The 18,201-nt window shown below is 39.0% G+C and overlaps 1 protein-coding gene across 1 annotated transcript; it reads right to left on the reverse strand.

Moving 5' to 3' along the window:
- Positions 1–509: 509 nt before the first annotated feature.
- Positions 510–5,805, reverse strand: LOC114471262 (lysophosphatidic acid receptor 4). The gene is made up of 3 exons (XM_028459947.1): positions 5,537–5,805; positions 2,271–3,039; positions 510–2,176 (listed from the first exon to the last, which is right to left on the reverse strand). Exons 2-3 carry the CDS (start codon positions 2,844–2,846, stop codon positions 1,688–1,690), a joined length of 1,065 nt encoding a protein of 354 aa, XP_028315748.1. The 5' UTR covers positions 2,847–3,039; positions 5,537–5,805; the 3' UTR covers positions 510–1,687.
- Positions 5,806–18,201: the final 12,396 nt, after the last annotated feature.

Genomic DNA, 18,201 nt, shown 5'->3' on the forward strand with positions numbered 1-18,201 from the left:
ACCCACACGAACATAAGTATGACTCAAAGAATGGTGGTTAATATTGGTTCTGTGCACTGATTTCCAGTAGCTATCATCTTTGTTTACGTTTCAAACTGTAGAAGTTTGTGTTTGTAAAAACCATGCAGCAAGAACTTTGTAACTTTGTGTTTTTGGTGGTTTCTAGCTAATATCCTAAATCAGTGTTTTTCAACTATTTCTTCATTGCACAAATAGTGACTGCTAGTGTTTCACTAAGGATTAGCTTTACTGCCTTCATTAGTAACAAGTAATGAAATACTCTGGCTTGCTCTGGGCCAAGTGGCGAATTCATTAGTTTGGCCTCAAAAAAGTCAAAATACACACCTCTAAAGAAAATAATTACCCACTATCATTAGGTAACCCTGAATTTCAGTTTTCAATGACGGCGTGTTTCCTCCAAAGAGGGAGCACTGCACTTCAACTCATCTTAACCAATAAGCTAAATACTAACAAGTCAGGAAAGACAGCTAACAATATCGAAAGTTGTCTGAGATTTAGTCTTCTTTATTTGAGTATTTTTAAAAACTTTACAGACTCTATAACAAAAGATTGCACACCTGATTAGTGAAAAAAAAGTGTTGAGCAGACTTACCCACCCTGTTATCAAGCTTCGACCTGAAACCAAGTTTGATTTGGCATAGGGTATGAGCTGAGGTAAAGGAACAAAATGTGTTAAGTTGGTGTGGTGACATCTTGTCTAAAGGATGAATAGCGTAAATAGTGCTTCTTCAACAGATTACGTAAAAAGTGCTTAATGTTTTTAGCATTGCCAAAACTGCTGAATCATTCTTATTTTTCACCTTAATCAATGTAGTATAATGATTTCGGTGAAACAGTGAACAGCATGCATCTAAACTTTGTAGTGTGTGCACGTTGCAGTGTGTAAGGGACTTTGAGCAGATCTGCAGTGTAAGGCTAGATTAAGACAGAGAGAGCTCATTCAGGAGCAAACAATGGACCATTGCACTAGTTGTAATAAGCATTTGGCTTGTGACAAAGCAGTCAGGCCAAGGTCCTCAACTAAATCAGAGGTTCCCTGTGTGTTAGAAACAAGCGCGCTGGTTGTAGAGTGAACAGCTACAGCAGAGAAACTCCTCAACCGGTTGAGTGTTCAGTTGTGTTCACAAAGGGCACCGTAGATCAGGAGAACATTGCAAAGGCACTAAGAATTAATAAATGCAGCAATGTTTTCAATTCACATCAGATAGTCCATTTAGTGCAGTTGAATTTAGGAGACAGAGATCGCAATATTGGACCCATGGGTTAACACAGAGCGCAGTTATACACTAATAGAGTTAGGTTTTACAACAACAAATTGTGCCAAAACATAAATGTCAATAATTTGTGTGTGTGTATGTGTGAGGTCTGAGAAATGTACTGAATTATCTTCCAGAAGCTGTACATGTCTCTGAATTTTCACTTTTGTCCTTGTGTGGCTGAGCCTTCAGTCTCTCGTTCTCTTTTCACAAACATAGATACATTCCTTGGTTCTCCGCTGGTGCATTAATCCACAAAGCTCAGGCCATACTTCAGGACTTACCTCAGGTCTCAACTAATCTGGGAAGTTATGCATTCATTTTGTCACTTCCAGGACAAAACAGCTGATTGCTTCATTTTCCAAACCCTTCTTCTTGTCCTCTTTTACCTTTCCTCGTTCCTGTTTTTTTCAGAAATGGCTTTCGGACATTTTTGCCTCTTTCCCATTGCTGGACGTGGTGTGTGTGTCTCTTGGTAGAGTGTTGGCCGCGTCCTGAATTTCAGTGTCACTGCGAGGGATGCTCTCAGGTCTAGAGCCCGATCCTTTTCCCCCCAAGGTGAGGCTCTTCTGGAAGCTCTCGGATGTAAAGTAGTACACAACAGGATCCAGGCAGCAGTTGAGACTGGCCAAACACAAAGTAATAGGGTAAAGTGTTCGAGCGAAGCGTTCCACACCACAGTTCGCCAGAGCCTGGGTTCGCACCAGAGCATATAGGAAAAGGATTGAGTTATATGGAACAAAGCAGATGATGAAAATGCCTAGATGGACCAGAATCATCCGAAGAACCCGTTTTTTACTGTCAGAGCCATGACCAACTGTTGCAGGGCGGCGCAGAGTACGCAGGACTAGTGAAGAACATACCAGGTTGACAAGGAGGGGGATCAGGAAACCCACAATCTAGAAAAACATAATGTAGAACAGAGATTGAATGAAATCAAAACTAGATGCCTGTACAATTTAGAAAAAAGGTCTAACAATCAGTCTTACTCACCTCAATGAAGATCGTGATCTTGGACAGGTAGGTCTTCCAGGTACTTTTGGAAAATCCTTCAAAACACGTGGTGGCTCTGTGTCTGCTGTTGATGGTGGAGAAGAAGGTCACTGATATCCCTCCTCCAACAATGGTCAACCACACAGCGGCGCAAACCAACGCTGCATTCCTTCGTGTACGGATGGACCGAGAACGGAAGGGATAGACTATCGCCAAGAAGCGATCCACACTGATACAGGTGAGGAAGAGCATGCTGCCATAGATATTAGTGATGAAGGCTGTGCCTGACACTTTACACAAGCCGTCTCCAAAGGGCCAGTGGCGGTTAACGTTGTAAAAAACCTTGAATGGCAGCGTAAAAACAAACACTAAATCTGATAATGCTAAATTAGTCATAAACATTGTGGTTTCGTTGCGCATCTTCATTCGGAAGCAGAACACAAAGAGTGCAGCGCAGTTGGTTATCAGGCCTAGGATGAAGACCGTACTGTAAACCACAGAGTACAGGTTGTACTTGAAGGAGTCGTCAATCCCACAATTCTCCATTCCAGTCTCATTGATTACAAGACTTGCCATGGTGTTGTCTCAGGCTGGGAGAGGGTGTCCACGGAAAAAAAAACAGCCCACACCAAAACTGATCAGAGTGAATATATGTGGGAATCGGATGTGTCAGCAGGGAACCAGATCGTCAAGCTCATTCCAAGTCATGGTGGAGACAAATGGAGGCCGAGGCAGTCAGGATGCTCTGCTCTCAGGCTGCTCAGACCTCCTGTGAAAGAGAAACGGAAACAACACTCAGACACTTCCTCGCTATAAAAATCACACGCAAAGGAGTAAACCCCCATGTTCAAAGCGTGTATTTAAAATAGCACACTTAGACTAAAATAAATTGTCCAAAGTTAAAGGATAACAATTGGATAAAACATCCGCTAAATTCCCAAACCACAGTGAAAGCTCATTGTGACAATCCTGCCTGAGCCATAAAATGACAGAAAAGAATCAATGGCTAAACTCCAGCTGGAAGACGCTGAAACTCAGCATGCCAGCATTATGGAAAAGCAACTTCCCACCCTAATAGAGCTCCACTTTACAGGAATCATTTTGGGAAAAAAATCAAGGAATTTAATATTCTGACACGTTGAAAGACACAGATCCTACTTCAAGAAATGTGTATTGAGATCAAAACAGGAACTCGACAGCAGTCTTTAAATGTAATAGCAATGGTGTAAATCCACTATTTTCTTTAACAATACATTCTATCCACAGATGTTAGCTTACAAAACTACATCAAAATATGCACTTAGATCTTGATATCTTGTAAAGCATCATGCTGTGATGAAATTATAAGCAATAGAAAATCATACGGTTTGCAAAAACTCAACTCAAATGATTAATTCTGACATTATACAGTATATTTAGATTTTTTTTTTTGGTTTTTTCTTTTGAAATTGACTTATGTTGGTGGGTTCTACCTTCATAATGTCGTAAAATGTTTGGTAATTTGAATTTACATCCATATCAATGGGTGACAGTGAGCAACCAATTAGGAACATAACATAACACTGCCAATTATAATAGTTAGAACTCTGTGTTTTAAAAATGTCAGACTAACCTGGTGTAAAAGGACAGAATTACAGTTGAAGTGTGTTAGAGGAGCTGTAAAGCTAGTTCAAATAAAAAGTATCTCCAATGCAATGGGTTTTTTAAATTCAAAGTACACACTTCAAACTAAAGTACATGTTTTGTTGACAATGTTCAACTGATTCCTCTGAGAGTTGCTCAGTCAGAACAGAAGTTAGCAGTTTTCCACTCTAACTTCACCTCCGTTTCAGATTACTGGTCTCGTGAAGCCTTACACGGCTTCTGAAAACACTTGCGTAATTAATGTGATGGCTGTGCAGATGCTGTGAAACTATGGGGAAAGAGAAGAGAGTGGGATCAGAGTACTGTGCTAAAGAGTGAGAAGCGTAGTAGTGACTAAAACGTCATCATGTATCAAGTTTTGTCCACTACTGTATTGTTTCTTTACAAGAGCCCATTTCCAAACTGCTGCAGAGGCAGTTTTATCCAGTTCCACTAGCTTCATCTTCTGTTGCACAGCCAGGACTAGAGCAGGATGAATGGTTTCTGGCCTTGTTTTTAGTCTTTTCAACAAATACTCCAACCCACACGCTGTAGACTGTTAGTGTTAAGTGCAAGCAGTCGATCAGTGCTGTCCTGTGGCAACCGAGTTGTGACAAATCTTTACTGCTTTTTCACACGCCTTCAATAGAAAACACTCACTGTATCCATCTGCACCAACACTTTTAGATATGCACACTGACAGCAGGCCTCACACACACATTCTCACACTACATGGTTCTGTGTATCGTGGCTCCAGACCAGGACCCCCAACAGCCACAGATTCATTCAGATGTTGTTTCGGCCCCGGCTATAGAATGCTGAATTTGGCTGCTTTTCAGTTGACTTCTCTGCACTAAAAGTAAAGGAAGCTCTTCCTTGCTTTGAGAAACTAAGACATGCGGTGGATTACTAAGTCTTATATCTGTGTGTGTGTGTTTAATGTACAGGTCATGAACAGCTGCAGGAGTGACAGAAATGGGCCTCCGGGACCTGCTGATCCTCACGGATCGAGTTCAGACTCGGCTCACACATCCAGCTGTTCCTTTCTCTCACATACGAGGAGAATGAAAACAAGAGGGAGGGATGGAAGTGGAGGAAAGGCAGACTCATAGTGTTACTGCTCACAGCTTAGATACGTAGCTGCTGTGACAGGAAGAGATTCATCAGAATAACTCCATGTTTGTACGAACAATCTTACTTCTCAGTTTCCCAAATGTGTAACCCTTGATGATTTTATTGTTTTTGTCTTCATATGAAAGAGTTGGCTAACATTCTCATTAAACATGTATGATTCCACCTTCAGATTTAGGAAGCTTGGGAAACCATATGATTATTTTTAGGTTGTTTAATGAAAGAATGAATTTTTCTTCACTTCACGTGTGTGTAATTGTGCAATGTATCAATACTCAAAACAGAGAACAACAAGGTAACAACGAGTTATTTAAAGGAGACTTTTGGGAGTGATTTGGTATTTAGGTAACAATAAAACATTTGAAATGTGATAGTTACTTTAGTATTTTCTAACTGGTAAGGAGACAATAATAAATTGTATTTATCTAAATCAGACTAAGTAAAGTTTAATTCATGAATTAATATTTAAAGTTCATATTATTCAAAGGACATTATAAGCAGGACAAACTCACAGTCAGTTCTGACAGCTCAGCTCCGGCTCTGCTGGCACAGCTGTCAAAATGTTCAAACTCAGTCAAATATCCTCCTGCATCAGATCCGTGTCTCCCTCTGTGGCCCAGGCTGCGGTTGTAACCCAGCGACTCTAAAGAAAAACCAGTCAAATCAAAGGAGTTCATTTAATCCTTACGACTGGCTCGGTACGTCCGCCACAAATGGGACCGGTGCGTCTGCACGCGCTGGAGGGTCCGCAGCTACGAGTGTGCGCACGCGTGCGTGCACGAGGGAGGGGAGATTCTCTCTCTCTCTCTCTCTCTCTCTCTCTCTCGCAGGGTCACAGGAAACGAGACAATAGCACCTCGACCATGCACAGGGAGGGAGGAGGAGAGGCGTTTAGGAGAAAGGGATAAAAACAAGACCCATCTATTAGTGGTGGGATGATACATTTAGTTTACGATACGAGAGACAATAATGGACTTTAGATTATGATACGATACAATATATTGGGAAAGGGAAAAGTGACCCCAAAAAAGTGTTATGTATCTATCTATCTTTACTGTAAGGTGTAAAAAAAAAGTCTAATTTAAGCAACCTCGACCAATTTTGTCACCATGCACGTCATTTATGTATCCAGCTTTGTCTTAAGATCATTCGCATTGTCTAAATCGGCGATTCTCAACTGGTGGGTCGGGACCCAAAAGTGATTCACGGACCTGTACTGGGTTGATCGCGGACAGCTGTTCAAAAATTAATAATAGACTTAAAGCTGGAATTTACTATAGTCTACTGCCGGTGGTCATTCATATACATTAATGTACATAAGTCCCTCCTTCGTCCTATAGACCCCTATACAAATAGAAACGATCACCAACTTCACCCAGCCAATAGGCTTGGACTTTGTGTTTTTTAGACTGTCAATCAAAGTGAACGTGGAACTGTGCACGGAAACAAGGCCGCGCGTCACAACAGCAAACAGGTAAATATGATTTAGGCTCTTTCCTGACCCATAGACCTATATCAATGCGACCCGATGTAACCTTGTTATGTTCCGCGACGCGCGTGCAGAAAAGTAGAGGCGTGGCTTCTGGTAGATTGGCAGTATAATGCAATATACTGCATTATATTTGCAGTAGTTTTTAGTGTCTAATGATGGTCTTAACTCAATTTTTTTTTTTTGGAATTTTTTTGAAAAAAATGCCTTGCTATAGCCTTACTTTTTATTTTGGGTGATTTTAGTTTTCTGTCATTTTTTGTGCCTTACAGCCTTTTTAGCCTCGTTTAAGTATGTGCATTATATTTGCAGTAGTTTTTAGGGTCTAATGATGGTCCTAACTCAATTTTTTTTTTTTTTTTTGAAATTTTTGAAAAAAATGCCTTATTGCCTTACTTTTTATTTTGGGTGATTTTTGTTTCTTGTCATTTTTTGTGCCTTACTGCTTATTTAGCCCTGTTTAAGTATGTGCATTATAATTGCAGTAGTTTTTTGGGTCTAATGATGGTCCTAACTCAATTTTTTTTTTTTTTTGGAATTTTTGAAAAAAATGCCTTGCTATATAGCCTTACTTTTTATTTTGGGTGATTTTAGTTTTTTGTCATTTTTTGTGCCTTACTGCTTATTTAGCCCTGTTTAAGTATGTGCATTATAAAAAATATTCTTATGGCATTTATTTACAATTGGCATTAAATTGCGTTTGATGTGAAGATCATACTGTATGAGGGGGTTCTCGAAAAACCTTCTCCCTAAAAGGTCCCTGGATGCAAAAAGATCAAAAACTCCTGGTCCAAATAATCCATTGACTCTGAACGAGACACAAAGCATCATGTCTAGCACCATAACCCACAGTATTATATTTCTGACTGATTGCTTTGAACATTATTTAAATATTGGTTGTGACAGCTGCACTAACATGAGCCTGACACCCCCCATGCAGAAACCCAAAGAGCCCTCTGTCTGTTGCTGGTTTGATGTGTAAAAACACAGAGCATTTGTAAGTTCTGCCAGAAGACATGCTGTGGATACGTTGGACTTATTGGTAAAAAACTGTATAATCACATGTGGTGATACAGATGTTAGATGCATGAGTGGAGAAGAAGTGCATGTTTGAGTCTTTGTGTGTGTGTTGGCCCTGCAAGTTGACTGATAATGTCAAGGTTATTTGGTCTGAATAAAGTGGAATAGGCATCGTTGCTCTATAAATCCTGAACAGAAGAACATCCCTGCTGTGAGGCATCGCTGTCCTTCCCTTCACCATCAATTGATGACTTATACAACAATTCAACCTTTTAAAGAAAACGACTCCATTTCCACCCATTGTTGAGCTTGTGTAATGTAATTTAACCTGTCGTGCCATACTTCATAATAGAACTATTTCAGCTGATCAAAGTCTGACCACACCATTGTTAGAACACAACACAATCCTAATGTCTAAGGGCTACTGGGAGCTATTTTTAATCAGGTGACAGGGTGGTGTCAGACAGCTTCTCATTGTGTTCAGGCTGGCATTGGGCAGCAAGTGTTAGAGAGAGAGAGAGAGAGAGAGAGAGGCACTTGACGGAGGGGAAGTGGTCTTCAGGGGTAGCGTCTGGTGGGCTGACCACTCCACAATAGCAGCAGGGAGGACAGGACATCCTGCTTACTGCAGAAACACACACACACACACACACACACGGTTATTGCTCACACAATGCTTCACATAACACCAGATGTCTTGAGCCTTCTTAATTGTTGGAGTTAAAGAACATGTGCTCTGAGACTCATGACTTACAGTGTGTAGAAAAAAACTTGCTTTTTCCTTATATCTGATTTAAAACCCAATCCCTGTTGTATTGCTTATGTCAGACTGAACATATTCTCACTTCATTGAATGTTACGCAGACATTTTCTCTTACTGTGATAATACAGACATACTTGAGACATGTCTCTAAGGTAATAAATTAACTTTAAAAGTGATAATAAATAAAACCAGCTTTTCTACCACTTTCTGGTTACAATATTAACGTCATTAGATGTGTAGGAGTGAAATCTGGTAGCAGTACAGTATTCTAACTAAATAAACAGTGAAACATTTCCCAACCTATGGAAGGCAAAAAGCCGTGTACACCTTTTGAAGTTCATACGTCATTGAAACATCATCAGAAACATCATCTGTCAGTGATATTTGACTTGTATTAGTCTTTCACCACCTACGCAGTCCAGAGTTTGAATAGCACTAACACAAAAACTAAATGAGTTCATGCTTTTCTGAGGATACACATCATTTCTGTGTCTGTTATGACATATTGGAAATGTTTGCTCCAGCAAATTGCTCTGTAACACTTGGAAACCCACCTCGTTTCCCTCTGTTCACTCGTACCTTCTTGACAGTATTCCAGCATAGCATATTTCTCCTGATTAAGCCCCTAATAAAGTTTATCATACCCTGCCTGGGCATGCAATATAATCTTTATTTAATTAATAAAGGGTGGTAATCCAGTAAATTCTTTAGTGACCGTCTTTAATCGTTCTCCACGCAAAGTCTTGTTCTGTATTTTGTTTTCATGTTTGTTAAAGCTGAAAATCCAGATTAAACACATTTGGCTCGTGCAAAGCAATGTCGCTTTTGTCATATTTGCACTTTTTGATGAGATTGTTTTTCTGTCACCACTAGATGGCAGACTTCCAGAGGCCAATGTGTAACTTGTGGCAATGCATGGAGACTCCTGGCTACTCGTCGATTTATATTCTAGTTTCCAATGTTGCGCGCTGTTTATGTTTTTATTGAAGTACCCCCTATGACAATTTGGGTACCCTACTTTGGTAACCTAGGAAATAGAGGAAGTGCTCTGTTATTTCTCAGTTCACGTGAAGTTCCAGAGCAACTGGAATACAAGCCATTATGCACTGACCTTACAGTAAAATCTGACAGATTCTCTCATGATTTCTTGCTAAAACCTAATGATCGCAGAAACATCCTGCCGTAAACACACCCTTGCCCTCCTCGGTCCTCTGTCTCTGTGTTTGGTAACGGTAACTAAGCTGCGCTGCCCTTGCTAAAGCTCACACCAACCAGAACAAAGAGCCCATTACTCCAACCTCCTCCCTCCCGCCATCTCCTCTCCTCTTCAACCCTTATGTCCTGCTTGGCTTTAATGCGATGATGAGTGTATTTCCTTTGCTTTTCTCCCTTCTCCTTAGTCCATCCTCTTATTCAGTGGCTCCAGGAGGGGTTAGGGCCCGTCCTGCCATGCCATACATACCTCTGCCCTGACAACACAGCCGGACAAAAGCAGGGAAAGTAGACAACACAGAAACCTGCCTATCTATAGGCTTTATGGACTGATATAAACATGACTTTACCTAGATGTCTTTAGTGTGTGTGCCTATGTGTAGGTTGCCCTTTTCCCTCAGCTCTGACATGATTGGAAACCAGTCTATTCAGTAGAAAGTAGAGGTTTCGATCACCTCAGTTTGTAGCTAGAGGCTCAGTTCAAGCCGAGAGCTGTTAGTTAGTGTTTACCCAACAGAACTGATAGGTGCAGCATGACCAACCACGCGTGAGCACTCACTCTCCAGAGAGAAGTCGAGACGAGCTGGCCAGGCTGACCCTGTGTGTGCAGACAGAGCAGCTAAATCTGTGATGTAATAGGCTGATACTCTTTGTCTTGGTGGCTGACCAATTATCCAACAGTTTCTTTCCCAAAGGTAAAATATGTGCACCTTGGAAAGAATATTTTAATATATTTTATAGAACCATCAAATTCACTCTTTATCAAACTGAAAGCACTAAAATTCAAGGATTTAGTCGACCTCAAAACAGTTCAAATCCCGCACAAAGCAGATCAGAATCAGTCACCGAACGGCATCCAAAAGCTGTCTCAGATAAGAGAAAACAAGCACAATCTCAGGGGAATATGCATTTTCAAAAAACAGCCTGTACGTACCGACACAAAAACACACTGTATATCAGTCAAGGGTGTGTGAAATCATTGCAGTGAAGAAATGAAAACCCTCAGATCACTAAAAAACAAATGTTTACAACCCACATTCTGAAAGAGAAAAACAGAAAGATGAGCTTTCCTATTTTCAGATACACTTCGCTTTCCTTTCTACTATTTTGTTTTCCTACAATTGCTCTGATTGATTAAACTAAAGGGAAAAAAATATGAAAAGCATTATTATCCATGTTGTTTCCAAGTTGTCTCTTTAATTTTTTACCTGAGCACTTTGTATATTTTATTCATATTTCTTTTGGTTTTTTGACCTGTTCTAATGAACAAGATAAACAAACAAACCTGTACAAGTACTGGAAGAGTATTGAGTCATTTATTTTCCTTTATCTCCTTAAGCTTCCACGGTGAAAGGATGTTTCTATTATTAAATTATGGAGGATTCCACAGTGTTTGTGTGGGTGTTTTCTGACATGAATCACTGGTTCGCTCTCATCCTGCCCCATTTAGAACTGAGCCAAATATCTCTAGAATCATCCTGGAAATTCACCTTTTATTATTGTCCTTAATATTAAGCAAAATGTTGTTGTTTTTTTCCCCTATTCTGTTTCATGTTAAAAAACTTTTGTTTGTTTTTTTGTATCAGAGGCAAATGTGTTTGAACTAAAAATAGTCTTTATTTATGGCTAAACATTAAACAATATGACCCATATTTTTGGTTAACTTGGTTATTAGTCATGAAAAAACAACACACACACATAATTGTCACTTATGTTTTACATTCATTCTGTAATTTTCATCTTGGAAAACCTGTCACTCCAAATAAAGCAATAAAGACAACAACAACATTGTGGAAAAATTCAAAAATATCTTACTTTTGAAGGTTTTCCCACAAGAAACAAGCAGTCGTCTCATTTAATCCATAAATCGTCTTGAAAATTTTCTAAGGCCCAATTTAAAGTATTCATAAAAATGTTTGATGGTTCAGAGCAAAAATACACTGCAGTAGGGTTTAGAATTTACTGAGCTGATTTCATTCAAGCTTTATTCAAAACAAAACAAAGAAACTTCTTAAAAAAAATATTGCTTATACAAATCCTATATGCACTTATGATACAATAGAATTCATATTTTTTATTTGACTGTTTATTACTATGTTTGTGTGCTGTTTTCTCTGTGTGTTGATGCCATTTTGGCCCATATACAGTATGACTCCTTTGAAAAAGAAGCTTTTAATCTCAATAGAAACATCCTTGTTCAAAAGACGTTAAAATTGAATTCACAAAAATAGGCAGAAAATACAAAAAAAAAAATAAATGCTAAAACAATAGTGTTGTGAAATATTGCTAATGTCATTAATTGCTGCCGTTTTCTTCTTGGGCTAAACTAAATTACACAGAAGTTACAGCTATAGTGTTTACATAAAGAATCCAGAAGGGGGCGCTGTTGAACTGTCTGCAAAAGCTGAAAGAAATCTGAACTCCAGGCTCAAGTTAGGCAGAAAAAGAAAACTTTGTGTTGCAACAATATTGCCTCTGTGGTGGTATCCATGGAGACCATTACTATTGGAGACAGAACGGCTGTTTTGTTTTCTGTCATTTCTTTGATTCATTTAAAAATAATTTCACAGTCTAAAAACAGAGCTGAACCTTGACAAATGAAGAGCATAAAGTGCCCTATTGTTATTTATTTCTGATATCTGACCTTCTGCATTGTGTGTGATGAGTGACAGAAAGTAGACTGGGAGGAAAGCGGCCACCACCCTTTCTTCTGTGGCCTTGCTGGGCTTTTTGGTAATAGTTTTATTAAGAAACAAACAATATATACAAACAGATAATATACTTTTTACTACGAGATCATCAAAAATGGACAAATCAGTGATTGAGTAATGTTAATTCATGTCTAAAACAGTGAAGGCTGTGTTTTACACATGACTTTGAAATGTATTTGGGTAGTTGCCAAATGTCTTGTACTTTGTTGAATGTGACATCATGCCTGAGCACACTATGGCTAAGGTTAGCATCGGATTTATTTGGATCTTAAAGGTTGTGGTTGCATGAAGCAGAATCAACTTTAATAGCCATGTACTGTATGTTATACACACTAGGAATTTGACTTGGTGAACTGTGCTCTCTCTAACAATGTAAACATGAAATGATAACAATCAACTAGAAATTATATAAACAGTAGCTAAAGACTAATATGTGCAAAACTAAATAGGATAATATAACAAGATAATAATAGGATAGTAGTGCAGTGATGAGGCAGCAGAAATCTACTGTGATGGATGTACAATTTCAAAATAAAAGCCTGTTTGGAAACAAGATTTACATTCAACCCCCCAAAAACCTAAACCCTTGTCCCCAACTCCTTCCTTGTCCCTAATCCCTAGTTCCTAAACCCTAGCTCCTAAACCCTAATCCCTAATCCCTAGTCCCTAATCTCTAAACCCTAGTCCTCCAATCCCTAGTCCCTACTTTTATGGTATTTGAGTTGAAAAATGTTACCATTACAAAGTGTTTTCTAATGGAGGAGTGAGTGAGTGAGTGAGTGAGTGAGTGAGTGAGTGAGTTGTGTTCACAAGGATGCTGGTTTTTAAGATGCTTTCACTCCGAACGCTACTGAAGCAGTTAAAATCAATGTAAATGACGCAGCCTCAAGTTATCTCCCCTAAAGCGACTTGACATGAGGCAGGGCAAGTTGAAAAATCTGAACTTTTTAAGTGACGTAAAGCGACAAATCCCTCCTTCTTCACTGTCTGTAGAGCGGAGGTAGCAACCCCTCCCTGCTCCCACCCGCTTCAGTGCAGACGGCTGCTGCAAAGGGCTGTACAACTTCCTCAATTTATAAATAATAAAAGAGGTTAACTTCTTGAAAACCACAGTAACTATTGATCATAACACATTCTGAGTGAAGTCATCCTTTAATAGCTCCGTAAGTTGATCCTTTAAACCGTGAAAGTGGAGCAAGGAGGAAAAGAAGTGATCAACCCCCTCTCTCTCTCTTTCTCTCTACCCTGTCACCGGCTCAACACACACACACACACACACACACACACACACACACATTGTTCCCTGGTGAACGTGTCACTGGAGCGATGGAGTGACCAAAAAGCACCGCTATGTGCAAGCGACACATCAAGGGAGATGGAAGCTACTGCACCACTGTGGTCGCATTCGGTGTGAACGCACCATGAGGGATGATATGTTTCATAACAGGGAGGGGAGGGTGGAATGTGGTTGTTTCTATACAAGTCTCACAATTCTACATACTGCAGCTTTAAGAAGCTTCTCTCCCAAATTGTTAATCATTCTTAACAAATGTAAGGAGTTCCCAAGTTTCCACTATTTGCTCTTCATGATCTTCATGACACGTCAGTGCTTGAAGCAATGACAGGAAAAGCACAGTTATAATCAGGTGATCTGAAAGCAGCTGTGATAATCAAGGCTTCAGCACAAGTCACTCAGACAGAAGCGGCAACAGTTCTAGAAACAATCACTATGAAATCATCACTTATCAACCAAACTATCCAACTAATTAAGAAATAAATAATCTGCAGCCCAATTAAGACCAAACTGGTCTATATTTGGCCCCTGACCTAAAATGAGTTTAACACCCCTGCTTTATAGTATCAGTGAGGAAATTAAAAGTGGAAAAATGATGGAATTGATCCATGAAACCTTAACAGACACTCTGGATTTGGCTCACACTGGATCTCCCATTGCAAGGTAAAGATGTTAGCCCTGCATGACACGGAAGACTTATTTTAGCAGTTAGCTAAAGTAGTTTTTATAAACTCAAGCATTAAATGTTAAAACACGCTGCGATTTACAGACTTTACATTTGCACATGACAGATGTGAGTTATGGTTCATATTCTGAGCCATCAGAGCTGACAGCTTTACTTTATTTACGCTCCCAGGAACTTATTGGATGTCTGTTTTACAGCTTGAACTGCAAAAAGCTCTCATAATAAAAATCTGTTTTCATCACATCATTAGATTTATTGTGAATTGCTTTTTGTTTCAGAAGCTGGCAAACTTATTCATGTTAGTTTTCTTCTTTGTATGATGGAATTCACCAAGTCGGGTCTCTTGCAGATGAACATTATTGTCGTAAATGGACTGCAGTTACTTAAAACCTTACAGGGCAGCATTAAAGATGACGTGTGATCATTTTGTTGTAACATGTGCAGCTTTTAAGTGTATTTTTTTTATTATTATAAACAGCAAACATAATCAGATGGCTCATAAAATGCTCAGTGTGGAAGTTTAAAGAATCCAGGAGGATGAATTGCACACACTGTGGAGTCCTACGTGTTCAATGTCAGCTGAGGGACAACCAAGCACTTGATGTTTATGGTTTTTTCTCACAGCGCTCTGGTTAGATTCTTGTCTCTGAGCTTCAATGTGTGAGTCTTTTGACCAAAATGTCAAATAATGTCAATAAACAAATCATGTCAGAGATAATGGAAAAACATAAAAACATTGTTTCCAGAGAGGAGGAAATGGGTCATAAACAAAACTAAGATGAAGAGCTTTTGTGATTCAATTGTGATTTCAAAGTTATTAAATAATGTAAAGTATTCGTGTGGTTTTCAAATTCAAGCAGTTCATTTAATCAAAGGGAAGAAAGGGGTCCCATTTAAATGTTCAAGGACATCTCTGCATCCTAATCGCACTTGTGTTTATGAGTTCAGAACAAAAATAACCAGCTGCTCTTGTCTTTTCCATTAAAGGAGTGACGCCATTGCCAAGACGGAGCTGCTGAGACCAGGTCAAATATACAGAGTTGCAGAACTGTATAAACACACGTTTCAGTAACTTGGACAAGCACCTACTGTAAGTCACATTAGAAGTGCTTTTTTATTATTGTTTACTTATAACAGCTACCGTGTACATGTCAAATTCAGGAAACTCTGAAGAAAGCCTCATGGGGAAAAAAAAGTTTTATTCTGTTTCAAGGCAACACCTTGCATGGTTTGCATGTTCTCATTTTACATGTGGGCCATGCACCCATAGGCCCAAAACGTGTCCTTTTCAGGTTTCGGTTTTTATTGACGCTTAAAATGAAGAACTTTGTTTGGAGTCAAGCATAGAATAACTTACAACAAAAACAATAGAATAGTAGTCATGTGATAGACAGGTTTTGTGTATCTTTATGCATGGAATAGATGGGTGATCTGTCCAGGTTATTCCTTGGTCCTCATCTAAATGAAATGGTAAAGGAAATTACCGGATATGAGAAAGAACATTTGTCTCTAAAATTATAACAATGTGATTGGTTGAAGTTAACCTGTAGCTACTTGGTAGTTAAAGGTGCAGTCTGCAACTCTTATAAAAGTGACTTTTTGTCATATTTGCTAAAGCTGTCACTATGTAAGGACAGCTTTACATCAAACTAGTAGTTTGTGTGGAAAAAAAACAGGCTCATTGAGCCCCCCCTGCTGCTCCTGGAGCCTTTGGCAGATTGCCAGAATGCACCGTGACCGAGCAAAAAGAACCAGTCAGAGCCAGGATTGTGTTTGACGGGCTGTCTGACAGCTGTTGCTCACAGCCCCCGCCCCTTTCCCGGAGCTAAAGTGCCATCTTTTTTTACAGTGTATGGTCTGGAGGAGTAGAAGATGGAATTAGCAACTTTTCTGCTTGAAAGGTAATTAGTGCTGCTTGATTTACATTGTTTGATTTGTAATTGTTACACTCGAACTCTGTAGTGCATGTGTTGTACATGTGCGTGCAGCAGCCTCTGTGTGGGCTGCTATAAGTGACACTGTGTTGTTGTTGCTGCTGCTGCTGCGGTGTGTGCACATTGAGAGAGAGAAGCGCTGCAGTAATATGCTTTTAACAGAGCATGTTATATTACTGTGATGTTGCTGTTGGACTAACGTTAGCTTGTTAGCTCCACTGAGGGAGGGACTTTGGAAAGTTTGGATGCAGGGCAAGAGAAAAGCAGGAGAGGGAGGGGGAGAGAGGGATCTGAGAGTTGCGGACTGCACCTTTAATTGAGTAACATTAGGATACAACATAATAGTTACATTTCAAGCATTTTCTTCACATGGTTCTGAAAAGGCATCCTACTAACATTTTTTTTTTTTAAAAAATACCCACTAAATTTTATGGAGCCCTGATTAAAACATGTTGTCCATCCTTTGGCCCCCTGGTTCTTCCACTCTATAGGTACATCATTGTTGTTTTTGAATCCAAAGAAGTGTGAAATTTATAGATTGCAACATCGATGTATCCCCATTCTGCAGCAACACACATTCATTAGTCTTTTTAGTCACACAAAGCATAATTTCACCCTCAAGAGGATACATAGACTAAGTACTGATGGGAATAAACGTTGTACGTAAACAGATGTGAACTGTTTCATGTAGTTTCTGTGAGATTAATAGCCAATCTATTAAAAAAAAATCATATCCTGGACTTCATTTATTAACATCTTGATTTCCAACCAATATAATCAGAGTGGGATTTTTCTAATCAGTGGATTTATGGATCACAAAGTGATAAAACCAGCTTGAACATATCTTCTGCCTGTCCAGATGTGCAGCGATGCGAGGCAGATTCTTTCCAGCAAAGCCTGAAAGTGAAAGGCCTGTTTCCCCTGAATAAAACACACAAATGCCACCTGCCCTTAAGCTTATGGTTTCATATTTATTTAGGCTCCCTGTGGGTAGTTTATTGATTATCTTTGTCTTCCTTCTCCAAAATTCTGCTTCATGCATTGTATTGCCTCCTGTGTGTCGCTCATTACCCTGTGGTTTTCATTCTTCTTCTTTTATTTCTGCAGGTGTTTACACACATTGTTACCTCTCTGTGTATTAATGATGTCTATGCATGTTTCTTTTCTTATTGCGTATTGTCTTTTGCAGTATGTGAGCTGTATTCAGCAGGTCTGGTGCAGATTTGATGCTTAACCATCACACCTGTAACTTAGGCAGGAGTTTTGGTAATGAACCCTAAAACACATCAAGTACTCAATACTCATTTATACTGATTATAATTGCTGACTAATCGGTTGCAAAAAAATAAAGGTATATTATCCTTCCTTTCCTATGAACAAAAAAAAAACACATTCTGAGCATCCAGTGTAAATTTTGATAGTCAATTTTGATTTAGTTGTAGTCATAGTCTTTTGACTAAAAATCAACTTAATTTGATCCCAAATGTATTCATCAGGAACATTTTAGATACGTTTAGTTCTATTCAACTAAATTATTTGACTAAACCTGCTCCTGATATACAGTAGTCGACTAAAATATAAAGTATAAAAGTTTATGCATTTTTAAAGATTCAGTTACTATTTATCAGCTGATAGGGAATTGTGTTAATGTTTGTAAAAACACAGACAGATTTGACGTGATTGATGCACTAGAACACATGATCACATTAGTTCTGATTGGAATTCATCCCGTGTGACAAAATTATAGTTGTTTTTATTAGTTAACAAAAATATCTATATTTTTTTAAATATGTTTTTCATTCACATGTACTTTTTTTTACACAGGCGGAGTTTGAGATTCTTGTGGCAACCACAATGTGTGTAACAACAATAATGCAAATATGATTACTAACATATTTGATAACGTTGGCTACAGAAATGTGCGTTGACACGTCGTTTAATGTTCTAAATTCATTATAAAATCAGGCCGGAGGCCGTTTTCTGCTTTGTTTTTGCTGCAGTACCATACATGAACTGTTGGGCGCAGTGTCGCTTCACCATTTACATTGTGAAGGAGAATTGCGCAACAA

This window comes from Gouania willdenowi, chromosome 10 (assembly GCF_900634775.1).
Source record: "Gouania willdenowi chromosome 10, fGouWil2.1, whole genome shotgun sequence".
Lineage (NCBI taxonomy): Eukaryota > Metazoa > Chordata > Actinopteri > Blenniiformes > Gobiesocidae > Gouania > Gouania willdenowi.